This window comes from Crocodylus porosus, unplaced genomic scaffold, assembly GCF_001723895.1.
Source record: "Crocodylus porosus isolate Cpor-Errol unplaced genomic scaffold, CroPor_comp1, whole genome shotgun sequence".
Lineage (NCBI taxonomy): Eukaryota > Metazoa > Chordata > Crocodylia > Crocodylidae > Crocodylus > Crocodylus porosus.
Window position 1 is genome coordinate 14566736 of NW_017728926.1, and position 17815 is coordinate 14584550.

General features: G+C 51.8%; 1 protein-coding gene across 4 annotated transcripts in view; it reads left to right on the plus strand.

Moving 5' to 3' along the window:
• Positions 1 to 17815, plus strand: part of LOC109314399 (Golgi integral membrane protein 4-like) — a 62618-nt gene that overhangs the window by 34813 nt on the left and 9990 nt on the right. For 2 of the 4 annotated variants that reach the window (XM_019541560.1, XM_019541558.1), the window contains exons 6-10: positions 2710 to 2792; positions 8691 to 8846; positions 8978 to 9268; positions 11958 to 12115; positions 15722 to 15930. In XM_019541560.1, coding sequence (XP_019397105.1) covers positions 2710 to 2792; positions 8691 to 8846; positions 8978 to 9268; positions 11958 to 12115; positions 15722 to 15930 — 897 coding nt within the window. The remainder of the gene's footprint in view (positions 1 to 2709; positions 2793 to 8690; positions 8847 to 8977; positions 9269 to 11957; positions 12116 to 15721; positions 15931 to 17815) is intronic. The other 2 variants (XM_019541559.1, XM_019541561.1) reach the window with 2 other exon arrangements.

Consider the following 17815-nt stretch of genomic DNA (forward strand, 5'->3'; position numbering starts at 1 on the left):
AGTTCTTAATTAGGTCTCCAGGATTTGAAGGTTTGTTTCCAGCCCCTCGATCAGGTCTGGGAGAGGGAAAGCTGCTGATGTCTCTGTTCTGCAGAATCAGCTGAGCCAAATATCTGATTAATGTTGCTGGGTGGAAAAACAGCTCTGATGACAAGCTAGTCAAGTAGATTGCACGAGTATCTGATTTTGTCTCTCGCTGTGAAATTTGCAGCCCTCTCCCCAGCTTAAAACACGGAATGAAAATGAGCTCTGTCAAAGGGAAAGGGGAACAAAGATTAGAAAAGTGCTTGGAGGAGAACGGAGGGAGGGGGAAGAAGCCGGAGATATTGATATTTGCTGTCCGTCTTCCCAGGTGGCTGGTTCACTTGGTAGCACATCCCTTCTGTGTTTTTAACTCTGAGCTAGCTTCTAAATCTCCTGTGATGAAGCAGGTGTTGGAAGCATGGTGCATGAAAGAGCTGCACAGTCTGAGGAAGACTGCAGGGAAGGGAAGGGAAGGGGAAGGCTGCAGGAGCTACTGTCGTGTTCTTTGCTGGGGCTCGGGGCGCGCTGCCTGCGTCCTGTTGATGGGGGAGGTGGGGTGTGAGGGGCATCTCTTCCAAAGATGAGACTGTGGGAAAACAGAAGCAGCCGCAGACCAGCAGGGGCATTTCTGCAGTGGGACTTGAGACTAAGGAATTTGTACTGGGGTTACTTGACAAAAATTCTTCTGGGGTCAGAGATACTTGAGAGCAGGCCCAGGGGCCAGAGCAAGGAGGGTTTCCAGCAACTGGTGCTAGTGGGTATGATCCTGATCACTCTGCTCTAGTGTTTCTGGGTTTCCTAGGACTGTGGATGGATCATATAGTTCATTTGGTGGTGACACCTTTGCAATCTCTGGAGGGCAGGGGCAGTGTTTGGGTAAAGATCTCCAAGGCTTACTAATCACCTTGAGTGTCCTGGGGTCTGCTGGGGATGTCCGTCTCTCAACACATCTCCAGGCACAGTCTGATCTTTACAATCCCTGCTATTTATTGCCTCCCTTGCATAAGATTTTGACCTTTATTCATCCCAGATCTGCCCCCAGCAATGCAGCTTGCAGCCCCCCAAATCTGCACTCCGCTGCAGGCAGTTCAGATCCTTTCTGCACGTGCTGCTACCCTCTAGCTTCAGTGGTCCCTGCAAATTGAGCTCACACCAGGGAAATGATCCAAAAAAGGACATCAAGTGACATCCTGGGCCTGTTGGAGTCAGTAGGGAAAGTCCTGGTGACTTCAGCATGGCTTGCTTTTTCCATGCCCTGTGGAGATGCACAGGAGGGCTTGGGAGGTTGAGGGCTGGAGAGCCCTAGGCTGCATCTTGAAGTCCTGGGTTTGCAGTGGGTCTCTAGGGCCATCTGTCTTGTGATTCTCCACATCTTCCATGAGAGATTTTCATTGCAGCAGAATCATCTCGGGAGAGCACCAGGCAGTCGGCTCTGGATCACAGGAGCTCTCTTGAAGATGCACTGCTGCTCTTGTAGTAGGATCACAGCATGGACGTGCCTAAGCTAGCTACCATCCGGCTAGCTCATGTACAACAGCAGAAGAGCCAGGAGCGCATGGGCTTGCTGCCCACATCAGTACTCTGGCCTCAGGCCGGCTTATGCAGCCTGTGCTGAAGCCGAGGTCTGTGTTTTCCCTGCTGCTGATGCCAGGCATAACTCAATGCAACTAGCCTAGTTATGCTTCTAGACTTGGGGCCAGCACATGTACGCAGTGCAGAGGTAGCTTTGGCTGCCTTCCCTTAGGTAGTAGAAGGAAGTAGAGTAGCCAAATGTCACTGCAAACTTCCCCACTCTGGTGACACACGATGTGAATGGACGCACCCTTGTCGTGAGACACCCCTGTGATCTCCTGTGCAGTTCAGCCTACCATGCAGTGACTGCCGGGACTGAAAGCACTGCTCCATGTCATGCCAGGACATAGTGAGGTCTGTTTGTGGTCAAGCAGTGCTTTAATAAAGCTTTTGGCAGAGCCCAAAATATGGCTGGTGCCCTTTTGATGCAGTTTGTTTCTTTACTCGGGGCACCAGAGTCCGTCTTGTACTCTGTGCAGTGGAGCATAATGTAGCTGTGTGTCTGGCCATTCATGCACTAAGGGTACAAAGAGTTTGAAAGGCCTGTGACCCTGGCACTAAAAAGATGTGAAGAAACTTTCCGCAGAGCAAAGCATCCTGTAATTGCTTTCTCGCAGCCTCCTTTAAAGCAGCTGGTCCTCTCCCAGAGCTAGAGACAGGCTGTTGAACTTTGCAGTCTAATTTGTTCTGCACTTGCTCTGCATGCTTCAGGCTAAACAGACCTCTGTTGTGGATGGCCCCTGAAGCTACCTCCTTCCAGCAAGCTACCTCCTTGCTATGCATCTCTTCTTGCCTTCCGTTAAGAGGCAGGAGAAAAGCAGGGCCGCAAATAAGGGGAGAATTACTCTTATCCTGAGATGCACATTTTCAGTGATAGCAAAGAGCACTGAACAGTGACAACCTCTGGTATTTAGGTTTCTTGGACTAATGGGAGAAGCTGATGGGGGTAGTGGCTCCTGATTGAGAGGACATTAAGGAAGCCCTTGGTTCATGCCGCCTGCTATTGCCAATGCTCTGTGAGCCCTGGCATCTCTGTAGGGAAGAGTGGAAAGCAAAGAAGATGCGGTGCTTACTAAAAGAAACGTGTCAGTCCAAGTTCTCCTTCTCTTGCAGATACAGTCTTTAAACTCAGAGAGGAGAGCAAGCTGCTTCGCAAGGCCCACCAAGAAGTCCATTCTCAGCTCCTGAATGCACAGGTAATGGGAGAGAAGTTAGAAAGAGACCCTGTCTCGGGGAGGGGGAGGACTTGCATGGTGGCTTCAGTGCAGTGCCGGATCTTGGATTCAGGCAAACAGCATTTATAACCTGCTTTGAGCCAATCGGCCAGTGTGAGGAAGCTGCATGGGAGATCGCTGGCCTCGTGCTTAAGAAACCAGCCGGAGGTAGTCAAAAACAGGCTCAGCCATGACCTTCAGTTGGCAGCAATGCTGAGCAGCCAGCTGAGGTGAGGCGAGGAGCCTGGCTTAGCTGGAATCGCACAACCCTGGGGTTTTCCCTTGGCTTTTTCACTGCTAGTGGTTTAAGCCCAGGACTCTGACCGGGGTCAGTCGCTTTCTTTGGTAATGTGGGCAAAGGGGCTGTGGAAGGGATGGAGACCGGTCTTGCTTGATCTATTCAAACACTGGAGGGAGAGGGAACGGCTTGGGGAATGATACGGGGGGGAAGCTGGATGGATCCGACCCCAGGGAAACTCAGCGTGGCCCATAGGGGAGTCACCTCTGCCTTCAAGCAATGGGAGCCCCATCATGGGAACGAGCTGGGACAACCCCCCAGAGGGGACAGGCCTGCACCACCTGGGCTCTGGAGCATCTCCCATGGTGGGGTCAACGCGCCATGCTGAGTTTGCCCGTCGCCTCCCCAGACTGGGGCCTGCTTCTGCCCTGAGCCAGGCAGGTTTCTGAATGGGGAAGACTGACTGGCTTGAATGTCCAGGATGGGGACCCCCTCTGAGCACCCCCAGCATCCCCCAAGCTAGTTAGTCACTAACTGGCAGAAAGCCGCTGTCGTTCCCAGCACTTAAGAGCTGGCTGTGCCTGGATAGAAATCAGTCACAAAATGGGCACTTATTGTAGTCATCATTCATTGTAACGTTGTTGAGCAGACGGTTCCTGACGGGCCCCGGGGGCGTTTTCCGTTCCATTTCCTCGGCTGCGCTTTTTTGTTCGGACTACAATGGTCTCGGCACCGCTGCCCACACAGACTCTAGCAGCACGGCCACCCTTTCAGAGGCAGCCGCAGCTCCTCTGGGACCTGAAAAGGGTTGTGAAATGAGGGAGCTCGCCACAAGCTGGTCTTTCTTGCTGCCCATGGTTGGCTTCCCAGCTGCAGAGCCGCAGCATGGTGGATCCCAACGCTGTTTGCAGATTCACACTGCAAACAACTCTCCGCAGCGCCCAGCCAAGTAGCTGACTGAAGGCCGAGGCCCCTTGGTGGGAGGCAGGTAGGAAGGATGCAGTCCATACTGGGTCTGCTTTGTGTCCATACAGGATCCCTTACCAGCCCTGGGTTCGTTCTGGCCGACTGCAGCTTGGTTTTCTGTCTTTTTGTTCTAGCCCCAAAGTCTTGGTAGCATGTGTTTTCTCAGTTTCAGGTGAAGTGCATGTCTGAGGCAAGCCATCCCATAGCAGAAGTGTCCAGAGGGTGTCTACCTGCCTTTTTAACCCCAGCACCCTGCTCTCCTTATTTTGGAGTGTGGGATCTTGTATGATCCATTCAAAACTATCTGGAGTCCTTTGGAAAGGAAGCAGCTTTGCAGCCTGTGCTTCTAGATGGGCTTTCTGAAGGCCTGGTGCTTGGTCTCCTCCAATCCCTGTATCACTGAGCAGGTCCAGCATTGAACAGTGTCCCTCCAAACTCCAAAATTAACACAGAGATCAAAGATTGTGCCAGCCTGGGACCTCACTATATCTGGGCCTAAACAAGTCCCAAGACAATCCTGCTGTTGCAATTGAGAGCAAAGCCATGGGCCCAAGTGGTCCTTGTCTTTGGGAAGGAGCAGATCCAGGATCCTCTGTTGAGTTTGGGAGAGAGATGGGGCTACGGTCTGTCACTAAATAGGAGGTCGGTCACTAAGCACGGCCAATGAAGTCTCTGGAGTGGCTTGATGGCTGTTAGACCCACTAGCATTAAGAAGGACTTTTAGAAGGTGCTGGCCAGTTGTGAAACGATGAACCTAGGGATCTGGTTGTTCTGCTTAGCTTCTTGATGCTTACCCACGGGGCTTGGGACTCTGCTTGTTGTGATGTGCTGGAGCAGCATGGTGTTGTCATCCGAATCCCTGCTCTGATGGCATGGGCTGCACTGGCACTGGGCGCAAGAAGCATTTTGGGCATGTGCGTGGCAAACAAAGGTATAACGCCTTTCCCAGCAGGAGATGGGGTGAAGTGACCCCTATTAGGTCTTGGGAAGTCCTATCATAATGCAAAAAATAATAAATACAGGTGGCCTCTGGGCTCCTGGGGGTGAGATGGTTACAAAGCTGCTGGTCTTGTTGCAGCACAGGTACTTTCGGGACCAGCAGACATATTTGAGCATCAGGCCTGGCCCAGAAATGGGAGATGCAGCAGCCTCTGCGCATGCAAGGCGTCATGAAGTAGTAACCTTTCCAAGGACAGACTTCCTCAGGCAGTAATCGGAGAGCGTCCTTCTACCCAGATCTCAAGGACACTGCTGTCCCAAGCGATGCTCAGTCACCGTTTGCCCATGGCCAGAACATTGCAGAAATGAATCGCAGGGCAGAGGTGTCCTGCCTGTTTGAGAGGGACTCACTTGGGAATGCAAATGGGCACAGGGAGATGTAAAAAAGCTGCTCCCCGTGGCCTCTTGCTGTGCAGAAGGGGCCTTGAAAGGGGCCCTAAGAGCTGCACAAACAAGATGTCCTTGTTCTGTGAGCAAAGTGCTGTGGCGGGGGGTTCGTTTTGGAGGCCGGGGGGCAGAGAAGGAAGCAGTGCTGGCTTTAGAGTAAAGAGGATGAGAAGCATGAGGCTTTCCTGGCACGGCGCTTGCGATCCCACTCCCGCCCCGACGCAGCCCCTACATTCCTGCACGCGGCGGGAGCCCCTGGGCTCCGCCGTGGGACCTCGTTAGCAGACAGCGAGGCACTTGGCCTACCCCGCTGCAGCTGGGACGCTGCAGCTTACAGAGGGAAGGGAAGAGAGGAGCGCGGAGGGGGAGAAATCCATGGCTGAAGTGTCCATCTGAGGCCCCGGCACCGAGCCAGGCTCCAACAGCTTTGTAAATATATTTCCTTAAAAGTCATGTCACTGCCTGGATTAGCTTTTCCTTTCGCTAATTAACAGGCTGCTGTCAACCCCTCTCCTCCACTGTGGGAAAGCTGGGCAGTGAGGAGCTTGCGGCTGGATGCTGCTGACAGCTGCTGGCTTCCCTGAGCGGGATGCCTTGAGCTCCAAGGGATGGAGGGGACTGGGGTTGCTTTTTGTCTTCATCGCTCCTGTGTCCTGGTCTTCTCTGCTCTGCAGTTGCTTCAGGGAGGGCCTGGGAGACCCTGGGGATTGTGGCACTCACCAAGGGTAGGAAATGCTTGTCTCCAGTGGCAAGTTCAAGCCCAGCTTACTGTGTCTCAAAGCAGCTGCCGTGAGATGGCTGTTCGGTGCCTCAAGTGACGTCTAGTTAGGGACTCTGGGAGGCGGTTGAGTGATTTTTTTTCCCACTGGACAGGTGCTCATCTCGACTGTCTGACTCTTCGTGTTGCCGGCCTCCGAGACTTGCTGGGAACCCAGCTGCCTTGCTGAGGTGTGTCCGCGGGGCACTCGGCTCTGGCTGGGTCTTGAGGATTGTTTGGGACAGACTGAGACTGAGGCAGCTTATCTCGTCCAAGCCCTTGCAGAGCTGTCGGGTGGTGGTAGTCTTGTCCAGCTGAGCTGTCTGAGAAGTCCTGTCGCCCGCCTCCCTGAGTCATCCGCTCACCGTCGAGCGTGAAGGATTCGCGTCTGGCTTGCTAAGTGCTGAGAGCGTGTGCACTTGGGCGCAAAACGCAGGATCAGTCAGGAATTATTCTCCTTTCAATTGATCTTTCATGGAGTCCGTGCAGGATATATTAGAGCAACGCAAGCAAGAAGATCACGACCATTCCCCACGTGCTTGAATGTGGAGGTCCCAGGGAGAGAGAGGCTACTCCCCCTGGTTTTTCCTCACTATAAAGCATTTGCAAAGAGCTTGAGGGGTTTATTCTTATTTAGTCGTAGTAGTAGTATGACAGAACAAGCAGCAATGGTCTCAAGTTGCAGCTAGGAAAGTTTAGTTTACATATTAGGAAATGCTTTCTCACTGCGGGGGTGGTGAAGCACTGAAACAGGTTACCCAGAGAGGTGGCAGAGTCTCCATCCTTGGAGGCTTTTAAGGCCCGACTCTGGAAAGCCCTGGCTGGGATGATCTAGCTGGGGCTGGTCCTGCTTTGAGCAGGGGTTTGGACTAGATGTGACTTCCTGAGGTCCCTTCCAATCCTAATTTTCTATGATTATTATTCTTCCTGCAGCTGAAAAAACAGGGGAAAAAAACCAAACAATATTAAAACTGCAGCATTTTTAGCAACACAAAATCCTTGCTTCCTAGTCAGCCTTGGCAGTCGCATGAAGCCTGCACCGTAAGGAATACATGCATGGCAATGAATTAAGTTTTCCTGTGGCCAGGGTTTCAGTTGTGCAAGCAGGTGGCCAACAGGATTCCCTGCCCCTGTATCGGTCCAGCAGCTTTTTGCAATCTGCCAGTCTACACCACGCAAGCCCATAGCGACGCCAATCCATCCAGGCAGACATTTGCAAAGAGGTGCCTCTGTGGGGCACCCTTGTTATCTAAGGACCCACACAGCACTGTACACGCCTGTCCCAGCTGGCAGTGGTGTGAGCCTTGAGCAGCTCTCACTCAGGTGTCCAATGGCCCAGAGAGACGAAGGGATTTGTACAACGGTCCAGAGACCAACCTGGACCTGAACGCAGGAATCATGGATGGGGGCTGCCCTGCTTGACAGCAGGCCCCTTCCTGTAGCGTCCTGGGTCACGTAACCTCACGCTGCAGGAGATGCGTATTAGGATGAAATCTTCCTGGTTTTGTGGTAGTAAAGTCACCCTTCTCCTACCAGTGGGGCCGAGGCCTTGTGTCTCCGGAGCAGTTCCCCCCACCCATCCTGACTTTCATTGCTCACTTGCTGTATTTTAGTTTCTCTGTTTTTGTATGTTTGCTGTGAAGGAAGGGCGGAGGTCAGAACAAAGTAAAATGGCAAGGAGGGAGGAGGAAACAATGAGCCCAAGGACTTTGCTGCTGCCTCTTGCTCAAAGGCTCCCCAGCCGTCTGCCCCACTGCCCAGCTTGGGCCATTTCTACATGCCTCAGCAGCCAGATGAGAAAAGCTGCCTTTCTTTCCTGCACCCGCTGTCCCGTGGCCCTGCAAATAAACCAGAGAGGAGCCTCCAGCCCTTCCTGGGAAAGGCTTTTTCAAGCCCTTTTGCTTTTGAGAGGGGGAAAGCAAGGAAATGAGCTGATAAGCTTGGAGCAGAGAGGAGGGGGTTGTGTTTGTCCGGGGAAATCCATTTTCATTCTCCTGGTGAAGCAAATTGAATTGTCGAGTGAAATTAAGCCAGTGATTGTGTGAGCCCCTGTGAGATGAACACGTCCACCGAGAAATGGCTCCCTGGAAAACAGAGCCGACCTGATCTAGAGAAGGGGGCGCGTGGGAAAGGGGCTGGCTTCGCAGAACGCAGGAGCGGGATGAGGCTCAGCCAGGGCTGACTCTGCAATACGTGCTTCTGGGATGAAATGTGGATAATGCCTGGAGAGCCCCAGAATGGCTGGCCCTGGGGATAGGAGTGGTTGGAGATGAGGGACAGTGCAACAGGCAAGGAATTGACTCGGGCAGGGGCTGCCCGCCTTGGGGAGGGGGCAGCGGCTGCTCCCCTTGGTAGAGTCCCTCTCCCCACCCCCCTCCTCTCCCTGCTGCAGTGCTGGGACCTGGTCAGGCATCCATTTGAAGCCCCAGCCCAGAGCAGAGGGGAGGGCTCTGGCAGGGCTGCAGGTTCCCAGCAGGGATGTATTAACCCCTTGTTGCCTGCATTTTTATTTGCACCATGCTTCTCTCTGCAGACCCAGATGGAGGAGTTCAGGCAACTCAAGGAAGCGCTACAGAAGATGCCCAGTTTCAAGGAAGTCGGAGCTGCAAAGGGGCAACAGTCGCTCCAGGCACTGAAAGAGCAGCCCGTGGTGCCAGGCAGCAGCCCGTTGCAGCTTGCGAGGCAGAAGGTGGGGTGCCCAGCAGTGGGGGTGGGTGCGTAGAGGTTGGGTGCTGCGGGGGGATGTGGGGTCCAACACCTGGTTTGGGGTTGGTTGGCTGCAGTTGATTCCCCCTGCTCTTCGCTGATGCCACTTTGTAGGACGCTAAAGTATCACTGAGCCCTTTGGATCAGGACAAGCGCTCGGCTGGGAGCCCCGTGGGAGCACAAGCTTCTGGTATCAGGAGCCAGGGCAAGGGGACTTTGCCCCAGAGCCAGACCTTGCACAGTGATGGTCCTCGACCTCCAGGCAACGTGCTCTTCACCCACCCATCTCCGCTACGGGAGGCCAACCCGCCTCCAGCCGCCATGCCTGCCTGGCCACAGGGGCACAGGGCCAGCCATGTCATCCGCTTCACACGCACGGTGAACAGCGTGCAGAACGGCAGCCCTGTGAGTACAGCACAGCCCGCACTTTGTTCAGTGACCGTGTGATACAGGCTGGGATTTACGTGGGGCCGGTGATGCTGGTCAGCACAGGCCGTGCTAGTAAACTGGGAAGAAACACAGGGTCTGTCTGCATCCAGCAGCCCTGATCGAGAATCCACTTGTTCAGTGTGATGGAGACGGGTTGCGTGGAGACTCTCCTCCTGGGAGATGCATTTGCGGTAGTGCTAAATTTGGTCTGTTGCCTGCCGTCGGTAGCAAGCTGTGAGAAGCCTTGAGCCGCTCTGTTTTTGGGTGTGATGCTTTCCCATAATATTAGCACGCACTTCATATTTCATCAGGAGTCAAAAGGCCTTGTCACTAGATGATATGCTGCTCCACAAAGATGGCTCCACCCATATCCATTGCCGGCAACCCCAGCACTTCTGTTTCTCTTGGGCCTGAGAGGAGTTCCCTGCCTTTATTCCAACAGCAGTTTGTTTCCACGTCTGATTGTTTCATTCCTCCTCTCCAAGCCAACACAGAAGCAAAGGGGAAAGTTTAATCCTTCTCTGGCTTGCTCTGCAGGAAGCTGGCCTTGGGGAGGTACTTACATCTTCTCCTTCACAGGCTGCTGACAACCCACTAGGACTAAATGCAGTTTTGGGCCCCCCAGTACAGAAAAGATGTGGACAAACTGGAGAGTCCGGTGGAGGGCGATGAAAATGGTTCAGGGGCTGGGAGGACATGACTTCTGAGGAGGGGCTGAGGGATCTGGGCTTATTTAGTCCAGAAAAGAGAAGACGGGGAGATTTAATAGCAGCCTTCAACTCCCTGCAGGGCGGCTCCAGAAAGGATGGAGGTGGATTGTTCTCGGTGGGGGCAGATGACCGAACAAGGAGCAATGGGCTCAAGTTGCAGCAAGGGAAGTTTAGGTTGTATATTAGGAAAAAAATTCTTACTAGGAGGGTAGTAAAGCACTGGCTACCTAGGGCGGTTGCGGACTCTCCATCCTTGGAGGTTTTTAAGACCTGGCTAGACAAAGCCTTGGCTGGGATGATCTAGTTGGGGCTGGTCCTGCTTTGAGGTCCCTTCCAACCCTCATTTTCTATGATCTTATGACCGGGTTGTGTCCATTCCCCATTGTGCTGTAGACCAGCCACCCTCACCCAGCAGCAGGCAGGCCCTGGTGGGTGCATGGTGTAGGTACGAGAGGAAGGGAATGGGAAAAGAGAAGGGAAAGTCAAGAGCTCCCCACTGTCTGAGGTGGTCGGGGCCACACCCTGGTCCACCCTGTTCAGGTCCCTGAAAACCCGTTAATAGATCTGTTCCTGTAAAATGCCATTACCTTGGACTGGGAAGAGTCACAAGAAGCAGCATGGATCCACCCCACCCGCCTCTTGCATTAACAGTTTTCCAGGGCCTCGAGCAGGGTGCAACATGACTATGCTGGGAGACTTGCACACCTCCTTGGTGGAAAAGGGTCTGACCCAAAGCATGGCTACTCTACTGTCCCTCCTGGGGAATCCCAGGGCTACATAACAGCATTACAAGCCTAGGAAGGGGCCATGACTCCAAAATGCTTGAGATTGCCCTGTCTTGTTATTGATTCCCCCCTCCCTAAGGGCTGGCAGGCAATCTGGAGAGGGGCTGGCAGTCTCCATTAACCGGTTCCCTTATGCAATCCCTTGTAACTCTGGTCACCCTCCAGAGATGGGTTGAGGCCAGAGCTGAAGCCCACCAGGCTTCTTTGGACTGGGCTCAGGCAATGCCAGGGGCTCAGCGACAAGTCAATTCCTGTGCTGTGGAGCAAGCGGAGCCTGGCAGTAATATCAGCCAGTCAGAAGGGAATAAGTGGATAAATTCTTATTGTATCCCCTGCTTTTCCCTTTCATTTGTATGACTTGCCTTTCCTAGTGCCTTCCTGCCCAGGCTTTCCTGCCCTGTTCTGTGGCTGTGATGAATTTATTCTCCCAACCACACACTGAGATGGCATTGAGGGGTGCAGTGTTACCACCTCCGTTTTCCAGCTGGTGTTGGGGACAGTAAGGCTTGAGTTCCCTTCGTTATGTGCTGGCTTCATGCTTCGCCGCAGGTCCGTGACAGAGCCAGACCCCCCTCGGGAGACTTTGAATTGGGAGTAAAAGCCTCCTGCGCATGCTCAGAAGGAAGATCCCATGGTCCTTGCCCTGGCCTCAGACTCAGGACAACGGGCTCTGTTCTTGGCTGTGTGTGTGTAACTTTTTCATTCCCTGTGGTCCTTCATGTCTCCCCTGGGGATAATAAAAGCCTTTCTACCTGCCAGGGGGTTGTGAGGATGAATTAGCATTAATCACATAGTGAAAAGCAAAATTACTGTATAATTGTAGTGCTTTGGGGCCTTGATTTTTCCCTTATTTTACGGTGTGGCCATCGTGTTGCTCTTTGCTACATGGACACTTTCTGAACAAGGCAAAATGCATTTCATGTAGGCCACCAAAGAGAGAGATTTCTTCTTCGCTGTATGGGAAAGGATTGACTTTCCTATGCTCAGAATAAGGATGCCTGGCTGGCTGGGGTTTGCATCTCAGCCTGTGCCGTAAGTTGTATCCTAGCATTTACTGCGGAAAAATGTTATGACCTAAAAACCCGAGGCTGCCAAATTCAAGGGGCACTGTGAGAGCTGAACAGCACAGAGGAAGTGTACGGGTCTGCTGAATGTTTTTCCTCTCTGCAGGATCAGAAGGTGGGGATGGGCAGTCCGGGGAGAAAAAATGAGGAGAACCAGCCTCCTGGTGGGGGAGCACCCGATCCGAAACGCCCATCCACGCTGGAGAAGGCGCAGACTCCCGAGAACCGCCCTTCGGCGGGGAACAAACACGTGCAAATGCAAAGGTTGGTACCGCAGAACTGGTCTCTACTTTTGGTGTGTAGAACAAGCCTGGCCACAGGCCTCTCTCGAGACTGGCCCCCTGACCTCTTTCCTCTTGTTCAGCATCATCCTTTATAGAAAGATACTACCAATGGAGATTGCAGGTCCCAGTAAGCTGTGCTCCTCCTGGACCTGAGCTGTGCCTAGTCCAGGGGCAGGCAATTATTTCGGGTAGAGGGCCTCTTACTGAGTTTTGGCAAGCCATCATGGGCCGCATGACAGGCAGCCCAGGGCAGATGAATATTAATTTTCTAAATTTTTTAAGGGCCTCGCAGGCCAGATAGAAAAACCATGGCAGGCCGCATCTGGCCCCCTGGGCCGCATTTTGCCCACCCCAGCCTAGAGGCTGCAATGCACAACACTGTGTCTCGATTCGAGCAGAAGGCTGCGTCTGTCCAGAGGTAGGATTGCATACTGGGATGCATCGTCTGTATGAGTTTGGCTTCCATGTTAAAGAAGGCAACAAGGCACCATGTGCAGGACTCTTCTGGTCTTCGTATGGCCAGCAGCTCAGCATCATGGGATAGGTGTATGCACTGAGGAGGAGTTATTTGAGTAGGGTTCAGGTCCTGGAGTTAATCTGAGCTGGAAGAAACAGCAGGGAGGTATTTTGTGGGAACTTACGCCAGACATTCCCTCCCCCTGCAGTGGGCAATTTAAATAGATGAAATAATGTGGGGTTGAGCCAGCTGAAGGAATACAACGTAATAGGGGCCAGACGTCTTCAGCAGCAGGGCGGTTTGGGGATCCTTCCAGCTCCTCTATTTAGAAGCATTAAGCTATGTATTAAAGCTGAGGCCCACTCATGTTTTCTCCTAATTAATCAGTAATCTGCCAAGCACTGTGGGAGCAGTCGGGGGGGAAAAAGCTGAAGGTCTGTTACCATCAAGGTTATACGGCACACTAGGAGCGGTAGGCAACTTCTGGCTTTGCTTCCAGGGCTGGAATGAATGTCTGCACCCTGGATTTCCCACCCTCTTCTCAAGGGGGATTTTGTTCCCTCTCGTGGATGGAGTTGGTGCTTGGTCTAGGTCGCCAGCATGGCAGCAAGGGGTGCCTCTCTGAAAAGTCTTGCACACTTGGAACATGGACTCTAAGAAGCATATGGATGTTGTCCTTTTTCCTCCCTTGAAGTTAGCTGCTTTCTATTGATTTGCTTAATGTAGTAAGTAAATATCAGTTTAGCTGGGCCTTGGCCTAGCTGGACAAGAAATTTAAACTCCTGGGCTTAGTTGGAGCCTTAATATTAAAATTCCCTGCCCCTTAGGGGTTACAGTTTTTATATGTTAAGTGCAAAGGGCTTCTCTGTACGCAGCAGTTGTTCCATGCTCTGGAATCACTTGCAGAGAGAGAAGGATTCCTTGCAGAGATGTGGCTTCGACCTCCAGATTATGCCCTGGATCATTATTATCTGTCTTGCTGTCGTGCTGAGTAGCTCCAGTGCTGGAGAGGGACCCTGCACACACAGCAGAAGTATGGTCCCCCCTCAGAAAGGCTTGCAATCGATGTGGAGCTCTCTGGAGATCAGTTAGCAGAAGAAGCATTCTGCACAGGGAAAAGAGCTTCCTGCCCGTCCCATCCCTCAACCACGAAACGACTCTGCAAACTCAGCACCTTCTTACACCGCGTCTCTCCTGCCTGAAAGTCTCTGAATGGCCACATCCACTTACTTTGCTGAAACAAAGAAGAGGTTGCTCCTGTTAAGTCTGGAGCTAGGAAAGCCAGCAGGGAGGCAGCTGGAGTCTGTTTGGAGTTGTCGCCCGTGCTCTGATGGAGACCGTCTCCATTCCTGTCCTCCAGCCTCACTTTCTCTTCAGACTCTGTGTCTGGACAGCACATGGCACAGAGGAGCCCTGCTCCCTGCACTCCACCAAGGCCGCTGTGATGGAAAGACTTAAGAAACCCAACTAACTTGGAGAAAAGATGAACTGGATTTTCCCTGATTACACATGCCCAGCCAAGAAGGTCAGCGGACTCCTGTAGACAGAACTAAGGGTATTTGACTCATGGTGACAGAATGATCATATATGATCACTCATACATAGAAAGGTGTATTCCCTCTGAATGGCTCTAACTTTAAGATATCATCAAAGCAGTCATCAAAGAAAACTGCTGTTTACCTGGGATAATGCTTGTGAAATGGAGGAGAACATCACACTGACATTCTTCTGGAGATACCAGTGCCAAAATATATATTAAAACTGGTATGAAGGCAAAAAAAATGCTGCTTTTCCAACATAAGGAGCTAGTTCAGAGGTCAGATTAGACCATCAAATTCCAGATGAATTCTGGATGCATCTGTACATTTTAATTGTTCCTCTCTTGGGAGAAGCCAAAGTGGAAGTCAAGTGCTGTTTTCCTGGCTAAAACCTTGCGTGGTAGCAGTTTGCTGGCTTCTTTAAACCAGTGAAGTGGAAGGAGTTGTGTGCACTGGCCCCAAGCTTTTTAATGGCAGATCCACCTATGCCTTGCCCACCCCGTGACCTCCACCTCCCCACAACTCACTTCTGTGCAGCTGTAATGCACAGTTGTAGGGACAGGCTGTGATGATGGATGTCCAAAAGAGGTTTGTGAGATTGTGGAGATACCTGATGGGTGAGAATGAATACTGAATTGAAGAAGAGCATTGCATTTGGTACCTGTTCTGTTGCTGGTCATTGTTAATACCCTCTAAACCACTTGTTGTGCAAGCAGGGAAGGAGATACAAGGTCGGCCTAAGTACGGCTGGAAACAGGAACCTGTGTAAAGCGTGATGGAGAAGAAGAAATCTCCTGGAGCAGCTCGTGGCTGCTCAGGAGGGCTTGCCTTTTCTCTCAGAGACAGGGCAGCGTGGATAATTGTTTTTAGCTTGATCATTGAACCAGGTCACAGATTTGGGCTGTAGGAGAGACAGATCCCCCAAAAGGATCTACAGATGGAGTTTCATGACAGCATCCATGCCGGTTACTGCAACAAAGAAATCTTATTAACCCCTGCCCAGAAGCAGAACATCTGTGCTATATTGCAATAATGCTTATTTTTACTGGGAGTGAGGGGATGGCAGGGAGGCTTTCTACATGCACAATTCAAACCTCTACAGCTTTCAGTAATGATGTTTCAGGGTTTGGGCCAAGTTTTCTAGGCTATGGCAGGAGTGCCATTACTGTTGTGCTAAGCAGAAAGAGGACTTTTGATTGATAACGTTTCCAGAAGGGAACTTTGTCTTCTCATTTGTGTGAGGTATGAATACGTAGCAATTTAGAGTGGGAGAAAATATTGTTGTTTCCGGACAGATAAAATTGCAGCGCATGAATGAGAGATTAAAGCAGTTCTAATAATAATACTTTGCATTTATGACGCATAATTTATTCTGCTGTTATGCAGCATATTAATTGTTCTGTTTCATGCAGCTGGCAGGGACCACTAATGAAATCTGCTACTTTTGCCAAAGATGTGCAATTAGGCAGGGGTTTGCATGCGGTTGGAGTTTTCCCTGCTTGCACTTAGGTTATGAAATGCCATCTTGAAATATCTCTGGGGCTTACTGCTGTAAGGGCTGTTCTCTTTTTTTGTTCTTACTTCACTGCAGCTGGCAGGACATCGTCAACAAAGTGAATGCCCAAATGGATGAAGAACAAGTGCATAATTATCCAAAGAGCCTTCGCTTTGACACCCGGCCTGAGCAAGCGATGCCGAATGGCAACTTACCGCTGCCCAATCAGAAGAGAGGGGCAGAGCCTCATATAGCCAATCAAGAGGCAGAAAAGGAAAGGACCGACGATGAGGAACTCGAAATGGGTAAGGTTTCCATCATTTGGTTGGTATCAAGAGAAATCACATCTTTCAAACCGCCCCAACCTTCCCTCGCTCTCCTCGGGGCCGCGAGTCATTTCCTTCTGTTCATGTCCTCGCTCAATCCCATTGGGATGTCTCAGCACTGCTAGAGGATCTCTGCATCACTAGAATAATTTTGGGTAATGCCCCAGGTGTCCCCTGCCCTGCTTTGGGTTACCGCAGGCAGGTCAGTCGCTGCCAGAGTGGCTTGTTACGAAACTGCAAAGGCCTTTACAAAGCCATCTCCTCTCTGCCTAGCAATGGGAAGAAATGAGTACTGGCTTAAACAACCCCATTGCAAACTCGTGGTTGCGGTTGCTGCTGCTGGAAGCAGCCATAATTTGAGTAACAGCATCCTTATAGATGCTGGAGGGGGGTTTTTTTCCCCTCCAGGAATAGAAAAAGAAGGGACCCCTTCCCACAGCATGTACAGGCAAGGCTGATGTCCTCATTCTCCTTTGCCATTTGAAGACTCCTCAGCATCACCTTGTCGGGTGGCAAGAGAGCACTTCCATCCAACCTGGGTGTTCCCTGGATGCAACCTCCTGCATACCAAAGCAACCTGGAAGGGATTTCCTAGGGTCCTTTGGGGGCTGGGATCAAACTCTTCCCGAGACCAGCTATAGGCCAGCCGGCCAAGTGCAGCTTACCGCTTGACAGCCTGTGAGTCTACACATCTGGGCAGCTGGAGGAGTCCCGCGCTTGAACTCTTTGGCAGATGCCTGAAAGGCACTGTCTGCTGATCAAATTGCCTTCAGAGGTCCCGCATGGGCTCAGCCCCTGGAGAAGGAGAGGGAAAAAAGGTAGCTGACCTAGTGTTAGAGTTCATCTGAAGGCCAGGAAACTGGCTCATGAATAATTCACTGCCCTAGCTTGTAAGGGAAGAGCTTTATCCCCACCTCACTTCACAGGCACAATTTATAGTTACGGCTATGCCAGGGGCTGGGCAGTCACACCACCTCCCACGACCTGATGGGGTGCGGGAGCCTTCCATTCAGGCCAAATGAGGGATTTAGTGCCCCTTTGTTTAGTAATAGGTGAAACCAAGGACACTTGGAAGTCAGGATCTGGGCTGGGCCCTGTGGTCCAAAGATTTCCCAGCATCCGGGTGCAGCAAGATCGATTTGATTGCTTCAGGGCGTTTGTGTGTGTGGCTGAGAAGTAGCAGCGGCACCTCCAGAAAGAGAAGGCGGCAAAGAAGTCCCAAAGGCACCTAGGAAAAGTACTTATAGCATGTGTGAATCTGAGCCAAGTCAGAGAGCTTTTTGGCCACCCGATGGCTACAAAAAAGCTTGGGAGAAATGGCTATTTGATCCCATCTGGGTTCAGGGAAACAGGACTTTTGTGTGCATCCTTCGTACACAGGCAGGTTACTGTAGTTGTGAATGGACTAGGGCAGGGAGTTTGGGGAGCTGGGCCTCCTGTGGTCTCTGAGGTCCTGGTTTCAAACACTAGCTTAAATCACCCAGCCTGGTGGACTCGGCCTAGTCTCTTGGGAGGGGATCTTAGCGTAATTGTCACTCGCTGCTCCAGGGAAGACCAGAATTAGGAAAAGCAGTGGGGTGTGAAGAGGCAGCAAGAGGCATGTAGCGTCAATGAACCTTGGATAATAGGGCCATAAGGGGGGCAGGGAGAAAGCCTCTAAATCATGAGTTCAGTTCCCTTCCAGGGCACAAGTTCCCCAGCGTGTGCCCTGTTGGGTATTTAACTGCTCCTGCCATGACCTGGGCCAGTCCCCAGACAGGACTGGGCAGAAGTTTGCAGAAGAGGAGACGCGTTCTTGCACCAAGGCCGCTATGCCCCATCCACCCCCATAGACACATTCAGCCGCTATTTCATCTTTAAACAA